General features: G+C 57.4%; 8 protein-coding genes across 8 annotated transcripts; 4 read left to right on the forward strand and 4 right to left on the reverse strand.

Annotated features, from left to right (window-relative positions):
- Nucleotides 1-750: 750 nt before the first annotated feature.
- On the forward strand, nucleotides 751-1,095 carry BKA78DRAFT_242588 (uncharacterized protein; the record flags this gene model as incomplete). Its single annotated transcript, XM_066883936.1, has 1 exon — nucleotides 751-1,095. A coding segment is annotated over one exon (345 nt), but the record flags the coding sequence as incomplete, so codon positions are not given.
- Nucleotides 1,096-1,114: 19 nt separating this feature from the next.
- On the forward strand, nucleotides 1,115-2,690 carry BKA78DRAFT_24416 (uncharacterized protein). Its single transcript, XM_066884007.1, has one exon. It carries the CDS (start codon nucleotides 1,367-1,369, stop codon nucleotides 2,471-2,473), a length of 1,107 nt encoding a protein of 368 aa, XP_066750136.1. The 5' UTR covers nucleotides 1,115-1,366; the 3' UTR covers nucleotides 2,474-2,690.
- Nucleotides 2,691-3,479, reverse strand: BKA78DRAFT_24348 (uncharacterized protein). The gene has a single exon (XM_066883955.1). The coding sequence runs from the start codon at nucleotides 3,355-3,357 to the stop codon at nucleotides 2,908-2,910; it is 450 nt and encodes a 149-aa protein (XP_066750137.1). The 5' UTR covers nucleotides 3,358-3,479; the 3' UTR covers nucleotides 2,691-2,907.
- On the reverse strand, nucleotides 3,480-5,138 carry BKA78DRAFT_24349 (uncharacterized protein). The gene has a single exon (XM_066883957.1). The coding sequence runs from the start codon at nucleotides 4,724-4,726 to the stop codon at nucleotides 3,602-3,604; it is 1,125 nt and encodes a 374-aa protein (XP_066750138.1). The 5' UTR covers nucleotides 4,727-5,138; the 3' UTR covers nucleotides 3,480-3,601.
- A 2,820-nt stretch (nucleotides 5,139-7,958) lies between these two features.
- On the reverse strand, nucleotides 7,959-9,101 carry BKA78DRAFT_245246 (uncharacterized protein; the record flags this gene model as incomplete). The annotated part of the gene is made up of 1 exon (XM_066884109.1): nucleotides 7,959-9,101. The coding sequence occupies one exon, from the start codon at nucleotides 9,099-9,101 to the stop codon at nucleotides 7,959-7,961; it is 1,143 nt and encodes a 380-aa protein (XP_066750139.1).
- Nucleotides 9,102-11,752: 2,651 nt separating this feature from the next.
- BKA78DRAFT_349358 (uncharacterized protein) lies at nucleotides 11,753-12,984 on the reverse strand (the record flags this gene model as incomplete). The annotated part of the gene is made up of 8 exons (XM_066890789.1): nucleotides 11,753-11,767; nucleotides 11,813-11,948; nucleotides 11,994-12,067; nucleotides 12,113-12,273; nucleotides 12,322-12,365; nucleotides 12,542-12,555; nucleotides 12,602-12,685; nucleotides 12,742-12,984. 8 exons carry the CDS (start codon nucleotides 12,982-12,984, stop codon nucleotides 11,753-11,755), a joined length of 771 nt encoding a protein of 256 aa, XP_066750140.1.
- A 785-nt stretch (nucleotides 12,985-13,769) lies between these two features.
- BKA78DRAFT_349359 (cytochrome c-like domain-containing protein) lies at nucleotides 13,770-14,532 on the forward strand (the record flags this gene model as incomplete). The annotated part of the gene is made up of 4 exons (XM_066890790.1): nucleotides 13,770-13,785; nucleotides 14,047-14,078; nucleotides 14,164-14,322; nucleotides 14,413-14,532. 4 exons carry the CDS (start codon nucleotides 13,770-13,772, stop codon nucleotides 14,530-14,532), a joined length of 327 nt encoding a protein of 108 aa, XP_066750141.1.
- A 647-nt stretch (nucleotides 14,533-15,179) lies between these two features.
- Nucleotides 15,180-16,185, forward strand: BKA78DRAFT_24834 (uncharacterized protein). The gene has a single exon (XM_066884380.1). The coding sequence runs from the start codon at nucleotides 15,407-15,409 to the stop codon at nucleotides 16,028-16,030; it is 624 nt and encodes a 207-aa protein (XP_066750142.1). The 5' UTR covers nucleotides 15,180-15,406; the 3' UTR covers nucleotides 16,031-16,185.
- Nucleotides 16,186-17,652: the final 1,467 nt, after the last annotated feature.

Below are 17,652 nucleotides of genomic sequence, written 5' to 3' on the forward strand. Positions count from 1 at the left end.
GCGAGAAACAAACTTCTTAGTAAGCGACTCTGTCGAAACATCCGCTTACAAACTTTCCCTTTTGTCAATGATGGATTGTTCCCTCTTTTCGACATCTGTCTACTTTGATCTTCGCCCTTCTCACATTTCCATGTCGACAGTTATGGCTGGTCATCACCTCAAGATACCCCGTCAACTAGGACTCGAAGTCCTGTACAGCTCCACGCATGAGCCTCAACACAACACAGCATTTTGTGGAGAAGCTTCGAATAGTCAAAGTATCTTGTCCAACACCGAGGGCTCGAGCGACAATCTCTCAGTCCGCTCGCCATGTCGGGCAAAAGTTCAACCTGCTCTCGAGTCATGATCATCACGAAGAGATCGACTTTAATTTTTCTCAAATCGCGTTGCTGTCTTTTCCGCCCCCAAAGATCCGAATCTCGCAGTTTTCGGCCCCATTTTGTGCCTCCTTATTGATGGCATTTCTTCAGACAGATTTCCTTGCTAAATTCTTTCCCTCAAAATATTACCCTCATTCACTACTTGCACGTCGTCGTGGTTATGGCCTCCCGTCAGAATCACAACCTTGACGAAGGCATCTACGTCTCTTTGAGCAACCGTCGATCTCCATCGCCCATATCCCGTCCCTCGTCTGAATACAAGCAAAATGCAGAAATCTCCACCACGACACTGAGCCCTCTTCGGAGCTCGAGTTCTGTCCGAAAGCTGCCTCGGGGCGCTCCAGAACATGCCATCGAAATTTCTGATACGATCCCTTCAAAAACTCCTGCGATCAAGTCTCGGCGCCAAAGATGGTCCCAGAAAGTCCCTCGGGATGTCTGGGCAAAGGAAATGTCCAGCATAGCATTAAGCATCGAATGCATGATAGCAGTATTCGCGATACTGATATCCCAAAATGACAAGCCTTTGTCTTCGTGGCCCTTTCCATGGCAACCCAACTCGGTCGTTTCGTTTCTCTCGACGATTTCGAGGGCCGCGCTGATTTACCCCATGGCATCTTGCATCAGCCAGTTCAAGTGGCTCCACTTTCGGCAGAGATCACAGCAGCTTCAAGATCTCCAGCATTTTGATGCTGCCAGCCGTGGGCCTCTTGGCTCTCTCTCCTTCATACTGAGAGTGTCTTTCAGATCCCGTTCGATTGTGGCTACTTTGGCCTGCCTACTCACCATTGCGGCGCTTTCGATGGAAACATTTGTGCAGCAAACTATCGACTATTCGACTCGACCTGTCCGCACGTACGTGAAACCATGCTTTGCAAAGACGACCCAGTCTTACAGCGGCGGCAATTCTTTTGACGACGGCAAGTCTGGACACTTTGTCTTGCGGGCAAAGCTGACTCGCACTAGTAACCGCTCAAAACTCCAACATGGCAAAGGCAATCCATGCAGGGATTTTTGGAGCTTCGTCTTTCCAAACCTTGACATGTCCCACCGGAAACTGCACTTGGACAGGCCTGACGACCTTGGGTGTCTGCAGCAGTTGCCAGAACGTCACCACAACCATTCGAAAGAATTGCACCACAGAAGAATACCCGTCGGGAAGAGACACCACTGGCTCTGAAGTTTGGTGCCGTTATTGGTCTGACCTAGGAAATGAAGTCGAGGCAATTTATTGGATCGTGGACATTGACAGAGCCTCTTCAGGTCAAATTCTGACAGCACTGAACATTACTTCGACTACAAGTGGGATCTCGTCCATGATTCCCGGCGACCCACTGGGGCTTGCAAAAGTGACCATCATCAGGAATCCAATTCCTGGACAGGGGAGCAGTCCAACAGAAGCATTTGACTGTTCACTGTCGTGGTGTGGCAAAGTATTCGACACTACGGTTGAATCCGGCGACACGCGACTCAGCAACAAGAAAACCTTCAATGTCACGCAGGAACTTACATTCACTGACCACTACACCTTAAGCGGACCATCTGAATATATGGGCCAAACAAACTATACTGTCAGAGGCACAGACCACACCCTCATGCAAAGCACATTGAAGGAAATGTTCGACGCAGCGTCGCTGACGAAGACGAGCACGATACAAGTCATGTCGCTGGACTTTACGAGCTACTTGTACACAAGCGACAGCATTCCAGAAGTAATCGACGACATGGCAATGGCCATGACCGACTTTGTGCGGACCGTCAACTCGGACGAAATCGGCGGCGAGACGTTCGAAAACGTCACCTTTCTCCATGTCAACTGGCCCTGGTTCATCGCCCCGGTCGTCATCGAAACCTCGGCCGCCATTGTCCTCGCTGCCGCCGTCGTCATCAGCAACCGCGAAAGGAACCTAGCCGGCACGCAAATCTGGAAAAGCTCCATCTTCCCGTTCCTGTTCAACGGCATCGACCGCGACAGGTTGGACGAGATTGGCCCGGGGACGACGGACCGAGCGTCTGAGATGGAGAGGAGAGCACAGCAGATTTCGGTGCGGTTGGACAGGGACGAAGCTGATGGCAGGCTGAGATTTGCCTAGAAGCATCCATAGTGTGGCAGATGGCACTCTGTTTCGGATGTGAATTTTGCAACGAGCGCGCTTGTGGAGTTGTCTCGCGGTTTCGAGGAGTAAAACGGCAGCTTTCTTTATGAATAGCTCGATAGAGACGGATTGAAAAGATGGGGATTTCCATGTATGAATGCAGCACTTCGCTCACCTGGTCACTGAATGCTGCTTCGACCCCTTGCTTTCAGTGCGCCGCTCTCCATTTTTCCCTTGCTCTTATGTTCAAAGTTCTCTGAGATGCTTGAATCCTATCCCAAAATCACAAACGACCGGTGCATAGCCACTCCACCAAGCCAAGTCAAAAATTACGCCACAAAACACCTCAGTACCAACTACCCACCCACCTTGTCACCAACCCGTCACGATGAGCGCACAATGACGCGCCAGGGGGGCCGGTGGAAGGGGAGTCAGGGGGTGATTTCCATGGAATTTGGAATGAGGCGTGGGCGCGTGGGTGTGGGCGTGGAGGAGGCAAAATGACGATGGACGAGGTGGGTATTTTTAGGCACTGTTGGTCTGTTTTTCCGCCGCCGCCGCCGCCGCCGCGGATTACTGCTTTGGGACTTGGGAGGGCCGTGGGTCGAAACAGCCACGCGACAGTGTGAGGATGTGGAGGGATGGGGAGATGGAGGGTAATTGTTTTTATAGTGGTGATGGAGAGGCTGGGAGGAGGAGGAGGAGGAGTAGGTGTGTAGGTAAAGGAGGCTGGTAGGAGGTAAAGAAACCCCTGAGCCACATGCACCTCCATCAAAACAACAACCACAACACAACGCACCTCCCCTCCTCCGCGGAGAAACACACAGCAAGCTCGACAGCCGGGCGCAGTAGCACCAGCACGTCAAACGGAAATAAGACATGCGCTCGACTCACGCCAGCGGAGCAGGGGCAGGTCAAGATGAGGGCAGGGGAGGGAGGGGGCCCAGCGGGAGTCGGCAGGCGTTCCGCGTTGTCGGGTCCCTCCCGTTGGTTCGCAGTTCGCAGGTCGACGACAACTACCGAATCACCGTGCCGAAAAGGCCCATCATCTGTGTGAGGACTGAGTGCCTGGCGATTCACGCCGCTCCCGGTGAGATGAGATGGGGCGCGTGTGTGTGGGCCTTGTTATCCGCCGACGGCGAGGCAGGCGAACAACAAGCAGGAGGCAGGCGAGGCGAGCGAGAGAGCAGCACGAGGGACGGGACAGGAGAGGGCACAAGCACGAAAAGCAAGCAAGCAAGCAAGCAAAGAGACAGACAAACAAACCGGCTCCTGTGTACCTTTTGCAGCATCGTGTCGCCCAGCCAGCGACCAGCAGCCACACACACAACACACACAGACTTTCTCCAAACAGACTCGCATCAAAAGCTCGCATCGTCGGATTTTCCGCGAGACAGAGGGAGAGTAAAAGCTGGTCCGTGATCTCGGTGATCTGACGGCCGGGGCGGACCCAGACCACGGGCTCGGACCGGCTGGCGCGCCGCACCGCGCAGGTGCGGGTAGGGAGCGTAGCCGAAGGCGGATGAGGGTGGTCTGTGGTGGGGCCATGGGACGGAATCTTTTCCGCAGGCGCCCCCGGGACGCGCGAGATCGATCGACAGATGGACGGCGTGCGCTGTACGCTTTGGGAGGGTATGGCATTTTGCTGTTGGTAGGGCGTGCCGGGGTGTGAGTGTGGTCTTTAGGGGTAGGGGATGATGGAACGCATGTATTGATGGTGATTGTGGTTGTGTGGCGATGAATGATGAAGAAATGAGGATAGAATGGACTTGATAGAGCGTTGAATGGCAGGAGAAATGAAAGAAAGGGACTGACGACGGAAACGAGACGGGAATAAGAACAGTGACCAGAGGAAGACAACTTCAAACGTCGTGAACGAGTCGATGGCGACTGCTGATTACCCATTTTGGGCATGACCGCAGAAGCAGGGAGCACGTCGAACAGGGAGACCATCCTGCAAAAGCAACACTCCAACAACTTCAAACGTCGCAGCGAGTCGAAGCAAGAGGACTGGTTTCCCGTTTTGGAAGAAGGGCGCGCTGGCGGCGGTGCCATGTGGACCGTTCGGGCAACGAGGCAAAGAAAGAGCAGGGAGGTTGCAGACCATTTGCCAACTTCAAACATGGCGACTGAATCGACGGCGAGCGCGGCGCTCCTTTTGCGGATACAAAGGGCCTGGATACCTGGATGGCTGGCTGCTTTTTGGACCGTGACAGAGCGAGCGTGGCACCGGCGCGTTTTCGACTGCATGCCAATGGCTAGGGTACCTTACTGCGCATCTTGCGGCGAAGCCTGCAGTTGGAGCAGTCCTGGTCCTGGTTGGCAGTCATCCGCAGGCTGGGTGGACTTTGATAACTTCAATCGTCTGGAATGAGTCGAACTTGGTCAGAGGCGGCGTCATATCCGAGTTGTGGGACTGCCAGATTCGACATCTGGTGGCAAGGTGACAGAAGGACGCATGCCATTGGCCTTTACGAGGAGTAACCACAACTTCAATCATCTGGAACGAGTCGAAAGTGCAAAGATGGGTGTGCTCCGGCCGTTGTGCGTGCCCCGTCACGTCAGCGCTTGAGCCGCATGCATGTAGCGGGCCGGGGACCGCCGACGACGAGCCTCGCCCGACGCAGGCGGCGGCGTTGGGCAAGAGCAGACAGGGAGGAGGCCGTGGTGGCGATGGATGTGCGGTGGTCTGGCTGCAGACAGTTATAAGTTCAAACGTCGCGACTGAATCGATATGTCGAACGGTTGCCTATCCAGGCTAATATCCGACGACGGTCGTTGGACGGACCGCATGGGAGCAACCTTGAGAAGTGGCGGCGACAAGGAATACATGTGGATCTAAAACGGGAGACGACATCCTTCCAACCGCGTAGGCCCAAGAGACAACTTCAATCGTCGGGACTGAGTCGAGTTTGTGACGAATTGCCCGTTTAGGCGTTGCGATTCACGACGCCAGTGGCAACAGGTGAACGAACAGCCGGCGGGCCACAGGAGATGTGGTGAATCAAAGATGTTTGGGCTGACTCGTGACGGTGGATTTTATTACTTGAAGGGCGGCCGTTTCGAGTCGAAGGATGAGTGTTGGTCGGAAGCGTGGGCCGAGGCATCTTGTCAAGCGTCGCGTTGCTGACTCTGCGCAAGTGTCCATGACTATTTGGCAATGTTGCAGACTCATTAGTGCGGTCTCACGAGTCTGCTGTCGACGTCGTGCTGCGAGGCGACTCGTGCTGCCCAGGAAGCAACTGTCAGAGGAAAAGAGGTTTGAATAAGGCACGACTGCAGCCAAAAAGTTGCTTCAGCCCTGCCGCCACGTTGACGTCACACAAGGCGGAAAAAGAGGACATGACAAACCGCGAATTTGTCGTCTTCAATTTGGTCCTCAGTCCACGGAACAAGTCTTTGTGGATAACCAGCACTCAACCTCTTGACAGAACAATTTTGAAGAGCATCCACTGCCATCAGATGCGCTACCGTTCAGTTGACATTTTCTTGTGACGTCAAACCTAGACTTGTTAGCCGGGATAACCTCCAGAACAAATGAGATAAGGTTGCAATGTTACCGTAAACTATCTCCTCGACCGCTCTCTGTGATTGGCCGGCCGCCATCATTTCCACTCAACACCACGACCTGACGACCTGAATGCGCGGACCATATGCCACCGGGCCCAGGTCCGGCTCCGCCTTCGCTTGCCTTTCAGACGCTCATCCTGCGGACGACGTGCATGACATGGAACCCACGAGTCATAAATCCGCAGCGGAACCACCACCGCGACAATCTATCGATTGACCAGGACGACCGAAAAAAAAGGCGGCCCCCTACCGCGTCGTCTGCCTTTTATCCGCCGCTTGACATTTTCCACCTCTTCTGCTGGCTGCCCCTGACACACTCGTCGCTCACACTGACACCGTCACCGACTCTGATGCCGGTCCGCCCGTCGTTTGCCTGACTCCTCTAGTGCTGACTTCTAGAAGCGCGCCGCCGCCGCCACGCCGCCCCGTTGTGCATGCATACCACGCTCGCCACGCTTTTGCTTCTGCCACGGTCCTGGAGAGCCGCGCCGTTTGTGGCAGCCATCCACCTACCAGTTGGTTGCTAGCCTTGTCCAAGAGGATGCGAGGCGCTTGTCTGGCCAGCATCGACGACAACGTCAAACGTCGGAAATGAGTCCAGCTCGCCGGCGGACCTCGCTGATGGTCAACGCCAGCGCTCCCGCGTCCAACATTGAACATGGCAAATGAATCGAGGTCGTTCGTCCAGGTAATCATCTGCGCCAACAGACGCCCCCGTCAACGACCGTCGAACGTAGCGAATGAGTCGAGTTCGTCGTAGCTCACCGTCTCCGACCAACTTCAGACGTCGTGAATGAATCGAGAGCTCGTCGTGGGCCCGTTGTCGCGCCAACGTCGAACGCAGCGTCCGAGTCGAGAGCCCTCCATCTGCACGCCCGTCTGATATGACAGAACCAGCCCCCAGGCTGTCACGGGCCCAGAGCCTGGCCAGTGACGCCATATTTTGCCATTGTGCTTCCCCGCCGCTACGTATGCCCACTGTCAATCAACATTGAACAGAGCAAGCGAGTCGGGTGCGGGTCTCGATGCTGCGCGGGCGTTGTTGGTGGCGGACCATGGGCCCAACTTCAAACGCAGCAGTCGAGTCGAGTTCGTCGGTGGCGCGCCGCGAGACGAGGCGGCGGACGACCTACGTACCCTAATGACACCCGGACGCTTGCCTGCCTTGTCGTTGCGCCAACGTAATGATGATGTGGGCGAAGGATTTTTTTCTCTCTTCTTTTTGCTCCTCGTTCCATGACTCTTTCTTTCTTGTCCAACTCTTCACCTCGTCGGCCTTGTCTTGCTGCAGATGTCGTCGTGTGTGATTCAAGAGCCCACCTCTTTGCTTTCTTCTAGACTGGAAGATTTCAGGACTCGCATCGTGACTTCGCGAGTCTCTTCAAGCCGGTCGGACGGTTGACAGAAAACTCCCTGCGCCTGCCAGTACGCTGCCATGACGAGGTCAAGCCAGCAACAGTCAAGACTCGCCAGATACCCAATGCGTACGGACCGCAGGCCATGAAAATTCTGACGCAGTGTAAATTGGTCGTGTTTGCGCAGGGTCGAGGTGAGTGAGGTCGCAAGGCAGGAGGAGGGAGACATGGGAAGAAACTCTCGGAAGGCACACTACTCACTCCACCACACAAACCGCATCGACTTTAATATTCCAAGTCTCGCTTGATGGAATGCACATCTTGAGCCCTGACCACGGCAAACAAGAGCAGGACACGAGAAAGACAAGCTGTACCATTGAGGATGCAAGTGTTTCATTCATTCGTTCAATCATGCTTCTTCGTAAGCTTTTGACGAGAGCCATCTCATTCATTCAGTCAGTCAGTCGTTCATGCAGTCATTACCCAACCCAGCAATCCCAATCCACCAATACCTCAATCCAAACCCCCCTTTTAACCCTCCCCTCACCCACCCTGCCCTACTCCCACTCCTTCCACTCGCGCCTACACCTCTCCAACTCCTCCCTCAACCTTTCCACCACCTCCCTGTCTCTGCCGCTCTTCTCCACTTCCTCCAGGTACATCTTGACGCGGCGGTACCTTTGACCAATCTCCTGCTCCGCCAGCCTGCGCTCGCGGACCCTGCGCAAAAAGGGGCCGGCGTCCTCGTCCCTGCACGCCCGCGCCCAAGCCCGCCGCATGCGCGCGCTGTACAGCTGGCACGAGCGTGCGTCGTCTGCGGCGTCCGAAGCTGCAGCAGCATCGGTCGGTGTATCAGCGTTGATGTTGTTGTTGCCAACGACGCCAACCTCGTGTGCGCCCTCGACGTACTGCAGGGCGCCGGTGACGAGAGCGGCGAGCTTGGAGCCCGCGCGCGCCGCCGGCCACACCACCTCGTCGTAGCACTCCTCGCAGACGGTGAGCTCCGGCACGCCGGGGATGACGTGCCACATGGCGCCGAGCAGCGGCGTGTCGCGCTGGCACTCGGCCTTCCACGCGTTGGCCTGGGCGAGGTCCGCAAAGGGGGTGAGGTCCGGCAACAAGCCGCCTCGACGCTGCGCAGTCGCGTGGACGTCCAGCAGCGCGTCCAGGTACTTGGGGAAGCGGCGCGACGAGGTGCGCAGCGAGCAGAGGTACTTTGTCGGCGCGGGCGTGGTGGGGGGCTCGCGCTGCCAGACGCCGCGCAGCGAGGGCATGAGCACGTCGACGCAGCGCACGCAGTGCTGGCAGACGTGGAGGTTGGAGATGAAGCCGTCGCCGTACTTGTTGGGCAGGCTGAACCACGGCCGGTGCGCGCGGTGCTTGTCCGGACACGGTTTTTCCTCGTTGTTGACGGCCGCCAGCGCGCGGATGAGCGAGAGGTCGTCGCGCTTCTCTTGCAGCGCCAGCAGCCACGCGATGCGGAACCACGGGTCGCCAAGCGCGCACTTTTTGGGGTACTCCGGCTCCATGTCGTGGACGCGCTTGAACTCGCGCCGGAAGGGCGTCCGCCGCACCACGTTGTCGACGCAGTCGGGGCAAATGTCCAGCGTCAGCGCCCCGTCCAGCGTGTACCAGTCGTTGTACTTGGTCGTGTACTCTGGTCTGGGGCAGGGCGGCAGCGGACCGCTCGGAAAGTCCATCTCGGCCGTCTCTTTACTCTTCTCTCTCGCAACATTCGACGACGACCGCCGCGTCGCATCCGTGTCCGAATACGTGCGGCGGATGGCCGGTTTGCGCGCATAGTCAAACTCCTCTTGCAGGCGGCTGGGAATCGGCGTAATGGGCGTCGCGGGCAGCCGCGCAGCATAGTCTACAAACGACCTGGTTGGCGTCTGGGGACTGTTTGGAAAGAATTGGAAATGCTCTTCCGAGGGCATCAGCTGGTGTGCGTCATCGTCTGGATAAGGCAACGAGGCGCCTGCAGCTGCAGCTGTTGCTGCTGCCGGGAGCCTTGCAGAAGGCGGCTGCATGTCTGCCCGGAACGGCGGCACCACCTCCTCACGCGCAGTCGAATCGCGAAAGCCATGGCGAGAAGGCGGCCGTGACCGGTCGTTGGGAGGGTTTGGAGGGAAAGTCGACGTTCTTTCTGGGCGGGCGTTCAATTCGACGGGCGACTCGACGCGCGGGGTCCGGGGTTCAAGGTCGAACGATGCAGACAGGGGAGAGCCTCCGCGTGATGCGTTGCGGGACCCCTGCTTGGGAGCTGGGGCAGAGCGGGGATCAACTCTTGACCGCACCACGTCGTCCTTTGGCCTTGGGGACCGCGGCGGCGAAGGCGGCAGGTCGTGGTCGCGGGCAAGAGGTGATGCTGGTCGAGAAGAAGGCCGCGATGCACTGCTTCTTTGCGCGCTGCCGTACAACGTCTCGCAGGTGCTGCGCCTCAAGGGCAAGGGCCGTGACCATGGGAGGTCGCCCGTCAGCATTGCCGAGGACTGAGGAGTCAGACCTGCAGAAGAGCTTGAGCTAGAGGGGCTGAAGGGGGTCGACTTGGGCGGTGTGTCGGGCCGCGAGGATGCTGGCATCGAGGTTCGCACAGAGAGACGTTCCTTGGGGTCGTCGCGCGGGTTCAAAATAGTCGGCTCCAGAGGTTTGTATGAATAGGGTGTGGATGTTCGCTCTTTGAGGGTCGGTGTGTCTTCTTTTACGTCTTTATTGAAAGAGTATGGCGCTGGCATTCTCCCAATCTTGGATTCTTTGGGCGAGGTGCTCATTTGGTCCTTGCTGAATGAATAACTTGCGGGACGTCGCCTTGACCGGAGTTGGGGCACTTGATCTTCCTCCAAGTCTGAGTTTTCTGAAATATCGCCTCCACTTCGTCCTATTCTGCGGGTGTCGCCCTGAAATGGCACCGGTCGTTTCCTTGTGGATGGCCTATCGGGGGACAAGTATGCATCGCTGTCGGACCGTACTCTGACCAAGTCCGGCTTGGAGTAAGCATAGGGAGACGTAGGTCGCTTTTCACCCTCCTTCTGCAGGGGCATCTTCTTGTAGATGTGTGCATCGTCACACGCCGCATCTTTACGAATGGGAGCGCCGTCCGAGCGCCCGTCTGCATCACCTGCCGCTCCTGGAACGAGCACGAAGCGGCGCTCCCGATTCATCTTGGACATTTCCTCTTCAACCTCGAGTAGCACCGGTTCCTGGTCGATAGATCCGCGATTAACAACGGCATCGTCACTTGCGTTCTCGTCCAGCGAGGGGTGGTCGTGCTCCTTTGCCCGGGCTTCACTCAGGTCCTCGACCGTGGGAAAGGGCGGCCATGTTGCCTGTCGCCGGTGTCCGGTGGGATACGATACTGATCGAGATAGTGGAGGGGAGTTGTCCATGCGGCGGCGAGAGTACTTCATGTCTGGCAGAGGGTGAGGGTCGAATTTGAGATCACCGAGGTCCTCGTAGCGGGGCTGGTATACATCGTAGTCTCGCGACCGTGAAGTGTTTGGCTCGTAGCGGCGACCCGGGTGGTGGTAGGACCTGTCGTGGTAATTGTGGTATGCCATGGAGCGAGAAGAAAATGAATAGGTGAGAGCAAGGCGGGCAAAGGAGAGTATTAATCCAAGGCAAGGCCGGCCTGGCGGCGAGGGTCACGCAAGTAGTCGTGGTGGGTGGTGGGGTACTGTACTGGGGGCGGCGGATGTAGGCTGACGGAAGCGCATGTATGTCCATGAGCGCATGCCCGCTGCGCTGCGCCCCAGGCCTTGGTTGCGCTCACGACCGACAGACTGCAACATGTCGACTCGTTCCCGTCTGCGAGCCGCAAAAAAGGGGAAATGCCAATGGAACGCCTCGCTCGTCGCCACGGTTGCGCAATTACTTGAGGATGGCCAGCCTCGCGCGCATTCGAGCGCTGCAGTCTCACGCGCCGACAGGCCATGCTCACGAAGAGGCTCGTCATGGTGGATGCTGTAGCAGTTTGCAGAACGGGCACACCGGTGCCACGTTCGCCTGCATCGCAACTGTGCGAGGAGCGGGCAGAGGTTGTGCGAGTTTGGGGTGCAGCCCGTATACCATACCTACATTACTTGGACTCTGGTGGTGTCATGCGTGCCGTTGCAAAATCACTCCAATCAGTGGGTGTTGGGGGTTTGGCACTCTGCATCGGCATTCTTTCAATTCAAGGTTGATCCCGATGCCTTGCAGGTGCATCTCCCTCGTCCATCATGTCTCGGCGGCGCGGGCCTCGAAGCCCTCTCTCACAATGACCCGACGCAAGGCAAATGTTTGCTATGAAACTGGACCTACCTGCTCCGACCTGTCGTGGCGGCTGACACGCAAAATAAAAGAGCGCTGTAGGCTACCAAGGATGAGGCTACTCGCCGTCAGCAAGCGCGGCTGCAGGACGTGGCGACCCTACCTGGTTCTCCCAAGTCCAAAAGGTTCCGCTGTGCTGGATGCCTTTGCTTTGTATCACATCGATCATGCCAGCGACCGACACTTCTGGGCTGATTTGCCCTTGGATCGTCCACGGGAGTTGAATGTTTGACATGTCTCTGGGCAGAGTCAGTGATGATCAAGGAGTCGACGGCTCAACTCACGTAGCGACCTCGCCTGGATGCATGGCCAGAATGATGGTGTCGTCGTCCTTTCTCTTGAGTTCCGCGGCCATGTGCTGAGCAGATTCAGCAACGAATTTCTTTCTCTTCAGCATCCTTACCCGAAGCATTTGGTTCAGCGCGGCCTTGGACGCGGCATACGCGGCGAATCCGTCTTCCATCTCCCGGAAATCAATGGCGGAGCCCGAGTCGCTGCTCATGAAGACCATGGTGCCGATGGGAATGTTGGTCTGCAGCAGCTTCTGCGCCGTGATGATGGGCCCTATGCACCGTCAATCATTATTCAGGGATCCAACAACTGCTGACCCACCGATGGTGTTGGTGTGGAGATGAAAGGCAAACTCGTCAAAGGATCTGCATTGCAGTCATTAGCATAAGGTTGGCAAGACTCGGTCCTCACATGGTACAAAGAGGCGGCAAAAGGAATGGCAAATTGGGAATGGCTGCCTTGACTTTTAAGCAGTGCAACCATGACTCTTCCTGCGCTTCTCCTTGTCCATGGGCAGACGAAAGGCACCCGGGGAACATACAGTTCGGTTGCTCTCTACAGTACATCAGCCTGAATTCGCACAGACGGACAAGCAGCTCACGTTGGGATATCTCAAGACGCCGGCGTTGATGACGACGTAGTCTATCTTGAGATTGGGTATTTGGACAAGCTGATGCACAAAGTTCTGCGTCGTCATCAACTGACCGGTGCTCTGGCAGACTGGGAGGATGCAGGCCGTACAACGATGCTGGCCTCTGAGAGAATATCGCAAACAAACATCTGACAGCGGCCGTGGTCATTGCCCGAGTGGCCCCAGAGAGCAGAGGCGTGCTCTGCCCAGGGCTCGCGGACCGTGGCGATGATTTTCTCGCCCCGCGCGAGCAGTTGGCGAACAAACTCGAGGCCGATGCCTCTGCTGGCGCCGATAATGACCCAGGTCGTCATGTCTTGGTCGGAGTACAGGGCGTCTGGGATTTGATTCATTTTTACACCAGGGACATGATAGAGAATGACTCGCGATGGGTGATGACTAGCAGAACAGACTGGATAGATTTACAGGCGGTGCGGCCCGTTTAGAGACCTGGGAGAAGCGTGGGGTGGAAGTGGTGGAGAGGGGAGCGGGATCGAGACAGGGCTGGATGCCGCCACGCCGCAAGAGATACGGTTGCATTGCGACAAGGTTATGGCGACTCTGTCAAACGTGTTGATATGCCTGAGTTATAAAGAGGCCAAGAAAGGCATCCTTCGGCAGTTTTGAGGCGATTCAGTCGGCGACCAGCGCATCGTCGGTATGAATCGCGCGGACAAGGTGACGAAATGTGAGAGGAACAGACGGCATCTCAGATCCGACATCTCCCACTCTTCGTCTGCTACAAGTGGCTGTGCTGGCCATGTGCAGAGTAATCTGTCCAGTCTAGAGACATCTAACTGAGGCTGATGCCGAGAAAGATCGAGAAGTTGTTCAATTTCTGCCTATGACGACACGAGTCCGGCCAAAACAGCGAGCAATCACCGCCGCCCGAGCCACCGGCTTGACGTCTCGGGCACGTCCGGGTCATGGATTTGTGGCGCCCCCGACGCTCCTTGGAAACCCCCAGCTCCTGATTGGCCACGCCGCCTGCCGTCGTCCAGACACAAAAAGTCCTCTCGCCGTTCCCTTTTCTCCTGCATCTCTCTCACATCCTCAACAACCGCTCAATCGCGCCCTCAGTCCATCCGCTCTCTCTTCGTCTTCTACATTTTAGACTTTTACCTCTCCTCTAATCACAATGCCTTTTGCTCCTGGTACGTTTGCTCCATCGCCAACGAACGCGCCGCGACTCCAGCGTGGCTCCTCAGCCGCAAAAGCTTTCAGCAGCTTCTCACCCGTCTCGACGCCTTCACCGATTGAATATGCTCTCTACTGGTGGTTCAACGGACGAGTGCGCGCGGATCTGGCTGCCTGCCTGCCCTTGCGATGAGGATTCCACTGCTGGACGAGCGGCGCATTCGACTTTCATGGCGCACTCGACAATCATCATCTTCAGTCCAACTGACATCCTCCAGGTGACGCTAAGAAGGGTGCCGGTCTCTTCAAGGTATGCTGCTGTGCTGCGCGACGCTCCCACTCTCGGGCGCCTCGCCCCCAACATTTTCTGGGACGCTCCTAACACGCTCTGGCAGACCCGCTGCGCTCAGTGCCACACCCTCAAGGCTGGTGAGGGCAACAAGGTCGGCCCTGCCCTCCACGGTGTCTTTGGCCGCAAGTCTGGTCAGGTCGACGGCTACTCCTACACCGACGCCAACAAGCAAAAGGGTGTCACGTGGGACGAGAACACCATGGTACGTTTCAGTCGGCCCTGTACGGGCGCTACGGCGCCATGACGGGCCTCCCGCCGCCCGCAGAAACGAAACCGCTAACCAGGGCTGCAGTTCGACTACCTCGAGAACCCCAAGAAGTACATTCCCGGCACCAAGATGGCCTTTGGTGGTCTCAAGAAGCCCAAGGACCGCAACGACCTCATCACCTTCCTCAAGGAGGAGACCGCATAAACGACTTCTTAGACGACGATCCTTGTTGCTCCACGATACCTCTTTACACCCTTTTCCACTTTCCAAAGAACTTTTTTCCTCATATGTACCAAGACGCTATAGACGTACGATAGGTGGGCACGGCTTCTTCATCTCCCTACTTCCAGCAGAGGGGTTTGGCATGTTTGTATAATACGCTTTGATTGTGTATGGCTAGACATAGACCTCTCTTTCCGCGGTGGGTCGCTGTCTAGACAAGAAATAATTGGCTCTCCACTTCCGACTTCGGTGTCCCGCTCTCTCCTTTTTTTCCCTTCTCGCGTCCCTTGGCGTTGCATTCTTTGCATTGACTTGCGTGCGTCGCGCGACGCCGTGTCCTGCGCACACGTCACATTGTTGTTGTCCCGTATCTTGATTCTTGTGATTTGCGAATGCGCTCATTTCACGTCATCCAGCACAGCGCAGCGAGACCAACGGTTCGGATCGAAGCGAGACGCCAACACAACAGTCAGCATCGGGCTACGAGGCTCTGTCGCGACGCAGCATCGATGCCGCATCGAGTCGCTCCCGTCAAACCGCCCGTCGCAAGGAACTTTTCGCGTTCAGCCTCTCCGAAGAATTCGCGCAAGGTTGCCCTTCACCGCCCGCGCTGATCACCGCTCATCCGGCCCATCCCAGCACCGCCGACCCGACTCGCTCTCCCACGCGTGCGGTGGTCGCCGAAGTTCGCCACCCGAGCTCCTCCGCCTCCGCCTTCGCCGTGCCTGGCTGCGAACAAGCAACCCACGGCCGGCAGCGCGCACCCCGTGATTCCGTTCGGGCAGAGCAGGGCGCGGCGGATGACAGTTTTAGGGCTGGCTGGCTGCTCGGCTGACAGGGAAGTGATGGCGGGAGGATGGAGCCGCGTTATTGCGTCGGTGTAGGTTGGGGCTTTCTGTCGGCGACTGCGCTGCGCCGCACCTCATCTCCATTGGGTTGTTCAGTTCACCACCACCTAGGTGTCATTGCAGTGATGCGCTGTATACCCGCTACCAGACCTCCAGACTGTCCCTCGAATCTCAATCTCCATCTCTATCGACGCCGAATACAAACCTCGATAAGAAACGACCGCACGTTGCCCGAGCCAGAGCGCACCTCTAGCTACCCATCACCTATACACAACACAGATTGGAGCAGCAGGAGCACAAATGGCAGGCTGGGACACCCACTGGAGCGACGAGAACAGGCGCGGATGGAACTGACTGTCCTGTTCGGCCTCGAGCGTAGAAGAGCGAGGATGGCGTTATTGCCTGTAGATGTCAACGTACGGGATAAGGCTGGATGGGATGAGATAGTCAAGGCTAAGGCCAATGCCAAGGAAGGCAGTAGAAAGCTGCATGCCATAGCAGGCAACATGAAGAGAACAGAACAAACACATCCTCTCTCGTCCAACCCGTCGCGTCCACGTCTACGTCTTGCTTTAATAAGTACTAGCTGCCCTTCCCCATTCAAAGAAGGTCCGCGTAGCGTAGTGGCGTAAGTTTGCAAGTGTGGTGGCGACAGCGTCATTCATCATTTTTGAGCCCTCGTGCTGTAAAAAAAGAGTACACGAGTATCTACAATCCAAGCCTCCCTCCTCGTCTCGTCTGTCTTCTCTCCACGTCTTCATCCATCCACCCGCGACGTCCTCGTTCCCGTCCACCGTGCTTCTATCGTCTTTTCTTGTCTTTCCCTCCAAGAGACGGAGGAGGTGCCGCCATAAAGGCCGGCCGCCGTTTGCTGTTTCGGTGGTAGGACTGGGTAGACAAAACTTGCGTGGTTCAATCTGATACAACCCACGACCACAGGGACTACAAAGCTTCGACCAGCTCGTCCGCCCGCCCGCCCGCCTTCCTCTCTTTGCATCTGAAGAATACGGACGTGCTCATAGGCGGGTAGGTACACTCATCAACCACCCACGCACCCTTCGGATCTTTGCTCTGCCGTCGCGGTGGGGCTGAACTGAACTGGACTGGACTCAGCTCTTCTCTCTTGGCTTTTCTTGCCCAGTACGAATAGAGCGGGCGTGGGATAAGGCGAGGATCGAGAAAGCAAGCAAGAGGGGGTTTTCTGTTCCCTCCCTCCTCTTCCCTTGCGCTTCTTTCTAGCCCCAGGCACGCGGCGTCGGTGCCGTCTTTTGTTCTCTTTGGGTGGAGTGGGTTGGTTTGGTGAGGACTGTACGCGTCTCGCCGTCTTGATGGCGTCGAACAACAGCCATGTTGCTCTTGCCCCGCCGGCCGGTTTGAGCGTGATGACCGCGCCGCCGCCGTGTGTGATGTGTGTGGATGGTGACGGGATGAGCGATGGACGAGTTGGAGCTGCGCCGCGTGTCTCTTCTCCTCTTGTCTCCCCTGAAAGATTGGCCTGTCCTCGTCCTTGTCATCTTCTCTTCTTTTCCGCGCTGGGAGTCTGGCGGAGCACCCACGACACAACCGCCGGGTATATCCTCCTCTTCTTCAAGCATGAGTGAGTGGCCTCTGGCTTACGCCGACGCGCCCTCCCCACCACCACCACCACCCAAACTCCGCCTCCCCTTCTTCCCCACGACGCTCTTCCCCGCGGGACTATTGCCCCCACTCCCACTGCCACTCCCACTGCCACTCGCGCTCCTCCTGCCGCCCCCTCGCCTCCTCTCCGCGCCCGCGCCCAGCGCCACCATATCCGGGACTTCGCCCGTCGCAGCAGCCGTCGCGTACGCCCGCTCCCTCGCCTCGGCCCACGACCCCTCGGCCGCGCGCCGGTTCTCGCCAAAGAGGAAGCGCACGGCGACGCCGGGCGTGCCGGCGGCCGGCGGCGCCGCCTCGTCGTCCCACTCGGCGTCGTCGCTGCTGCTGTCGGACGTGAAGCCCGCGAGCTGGTTTTCGAAGTGGAGGCGTGTTTGCGGGAGGGACTGGGGAGTGTGCGTGCGTTAGTCTGTCTGTCGGCCTTGGTTGCTGGGGAAGGGAAGGGAAGGGAGGGAGAGACGCACCTCGTTCCTCACCGTGCTCCACCAGATCAGCATCTCGTTGGACTCGAGCACGCGCGCCGCGTTGTACCGCCGCTGCCGCTCCTCGTACGTCTCGCCCGCCTCGACCATGCCTCCGGTGGACGACGACGTTGTCGCTGGGGCTGTTGCAGCGGCCG

This window comes from Phyllosticta capitalensis (assembly GCF_038381095.1).
Source record: "Phyllosticta capitalensis strain CBS 128856 chromosome Unknown BKA78scaffold_1, whole genome shotgun sequence".
Lineage (NCBI taxonomy): Eukaryota > Fungi > Ascomycota > Dothideomycetes > Botryosphaeriales > Phyllostictaceae > Phyllosticta > Phyllosticta capitalensis.

Bases quoted from the DNA above. Each gene is read 5' to 3' on its own strand.
- BKA78DRAFT_24349 (XM_066883957.1), bottom strand. From the start codon at position 4,726: ATGCAGTCGAAAACGCGCCGGTGCCACGCTCGCTCTGTCACGGTCCAA.
- BKA78DRAFT_24834 (XM_066884380.1), top strand. From the start codon at position 15,407: ATGGAGCCGCGTTATTGCGTCGGTGTAGGTTGGGGCTTTCTGTCGGCG.
- BKA78DRAFT_24348 (XM_066883955.1), bottom strand. From the start codon at position 3,357: ATGTCTTATTTCCGTTTGACGTGCTGGTGCTACTGCGCCCGGCTGTCG.
- BKA78DRAFT_24416 (XM_066884007.1), top strand. From the start codon at position 1,367: ATGGCAAAGGCAATCCATGCAGGGATTTTTGGAGCTTCGTCTTTCCAA.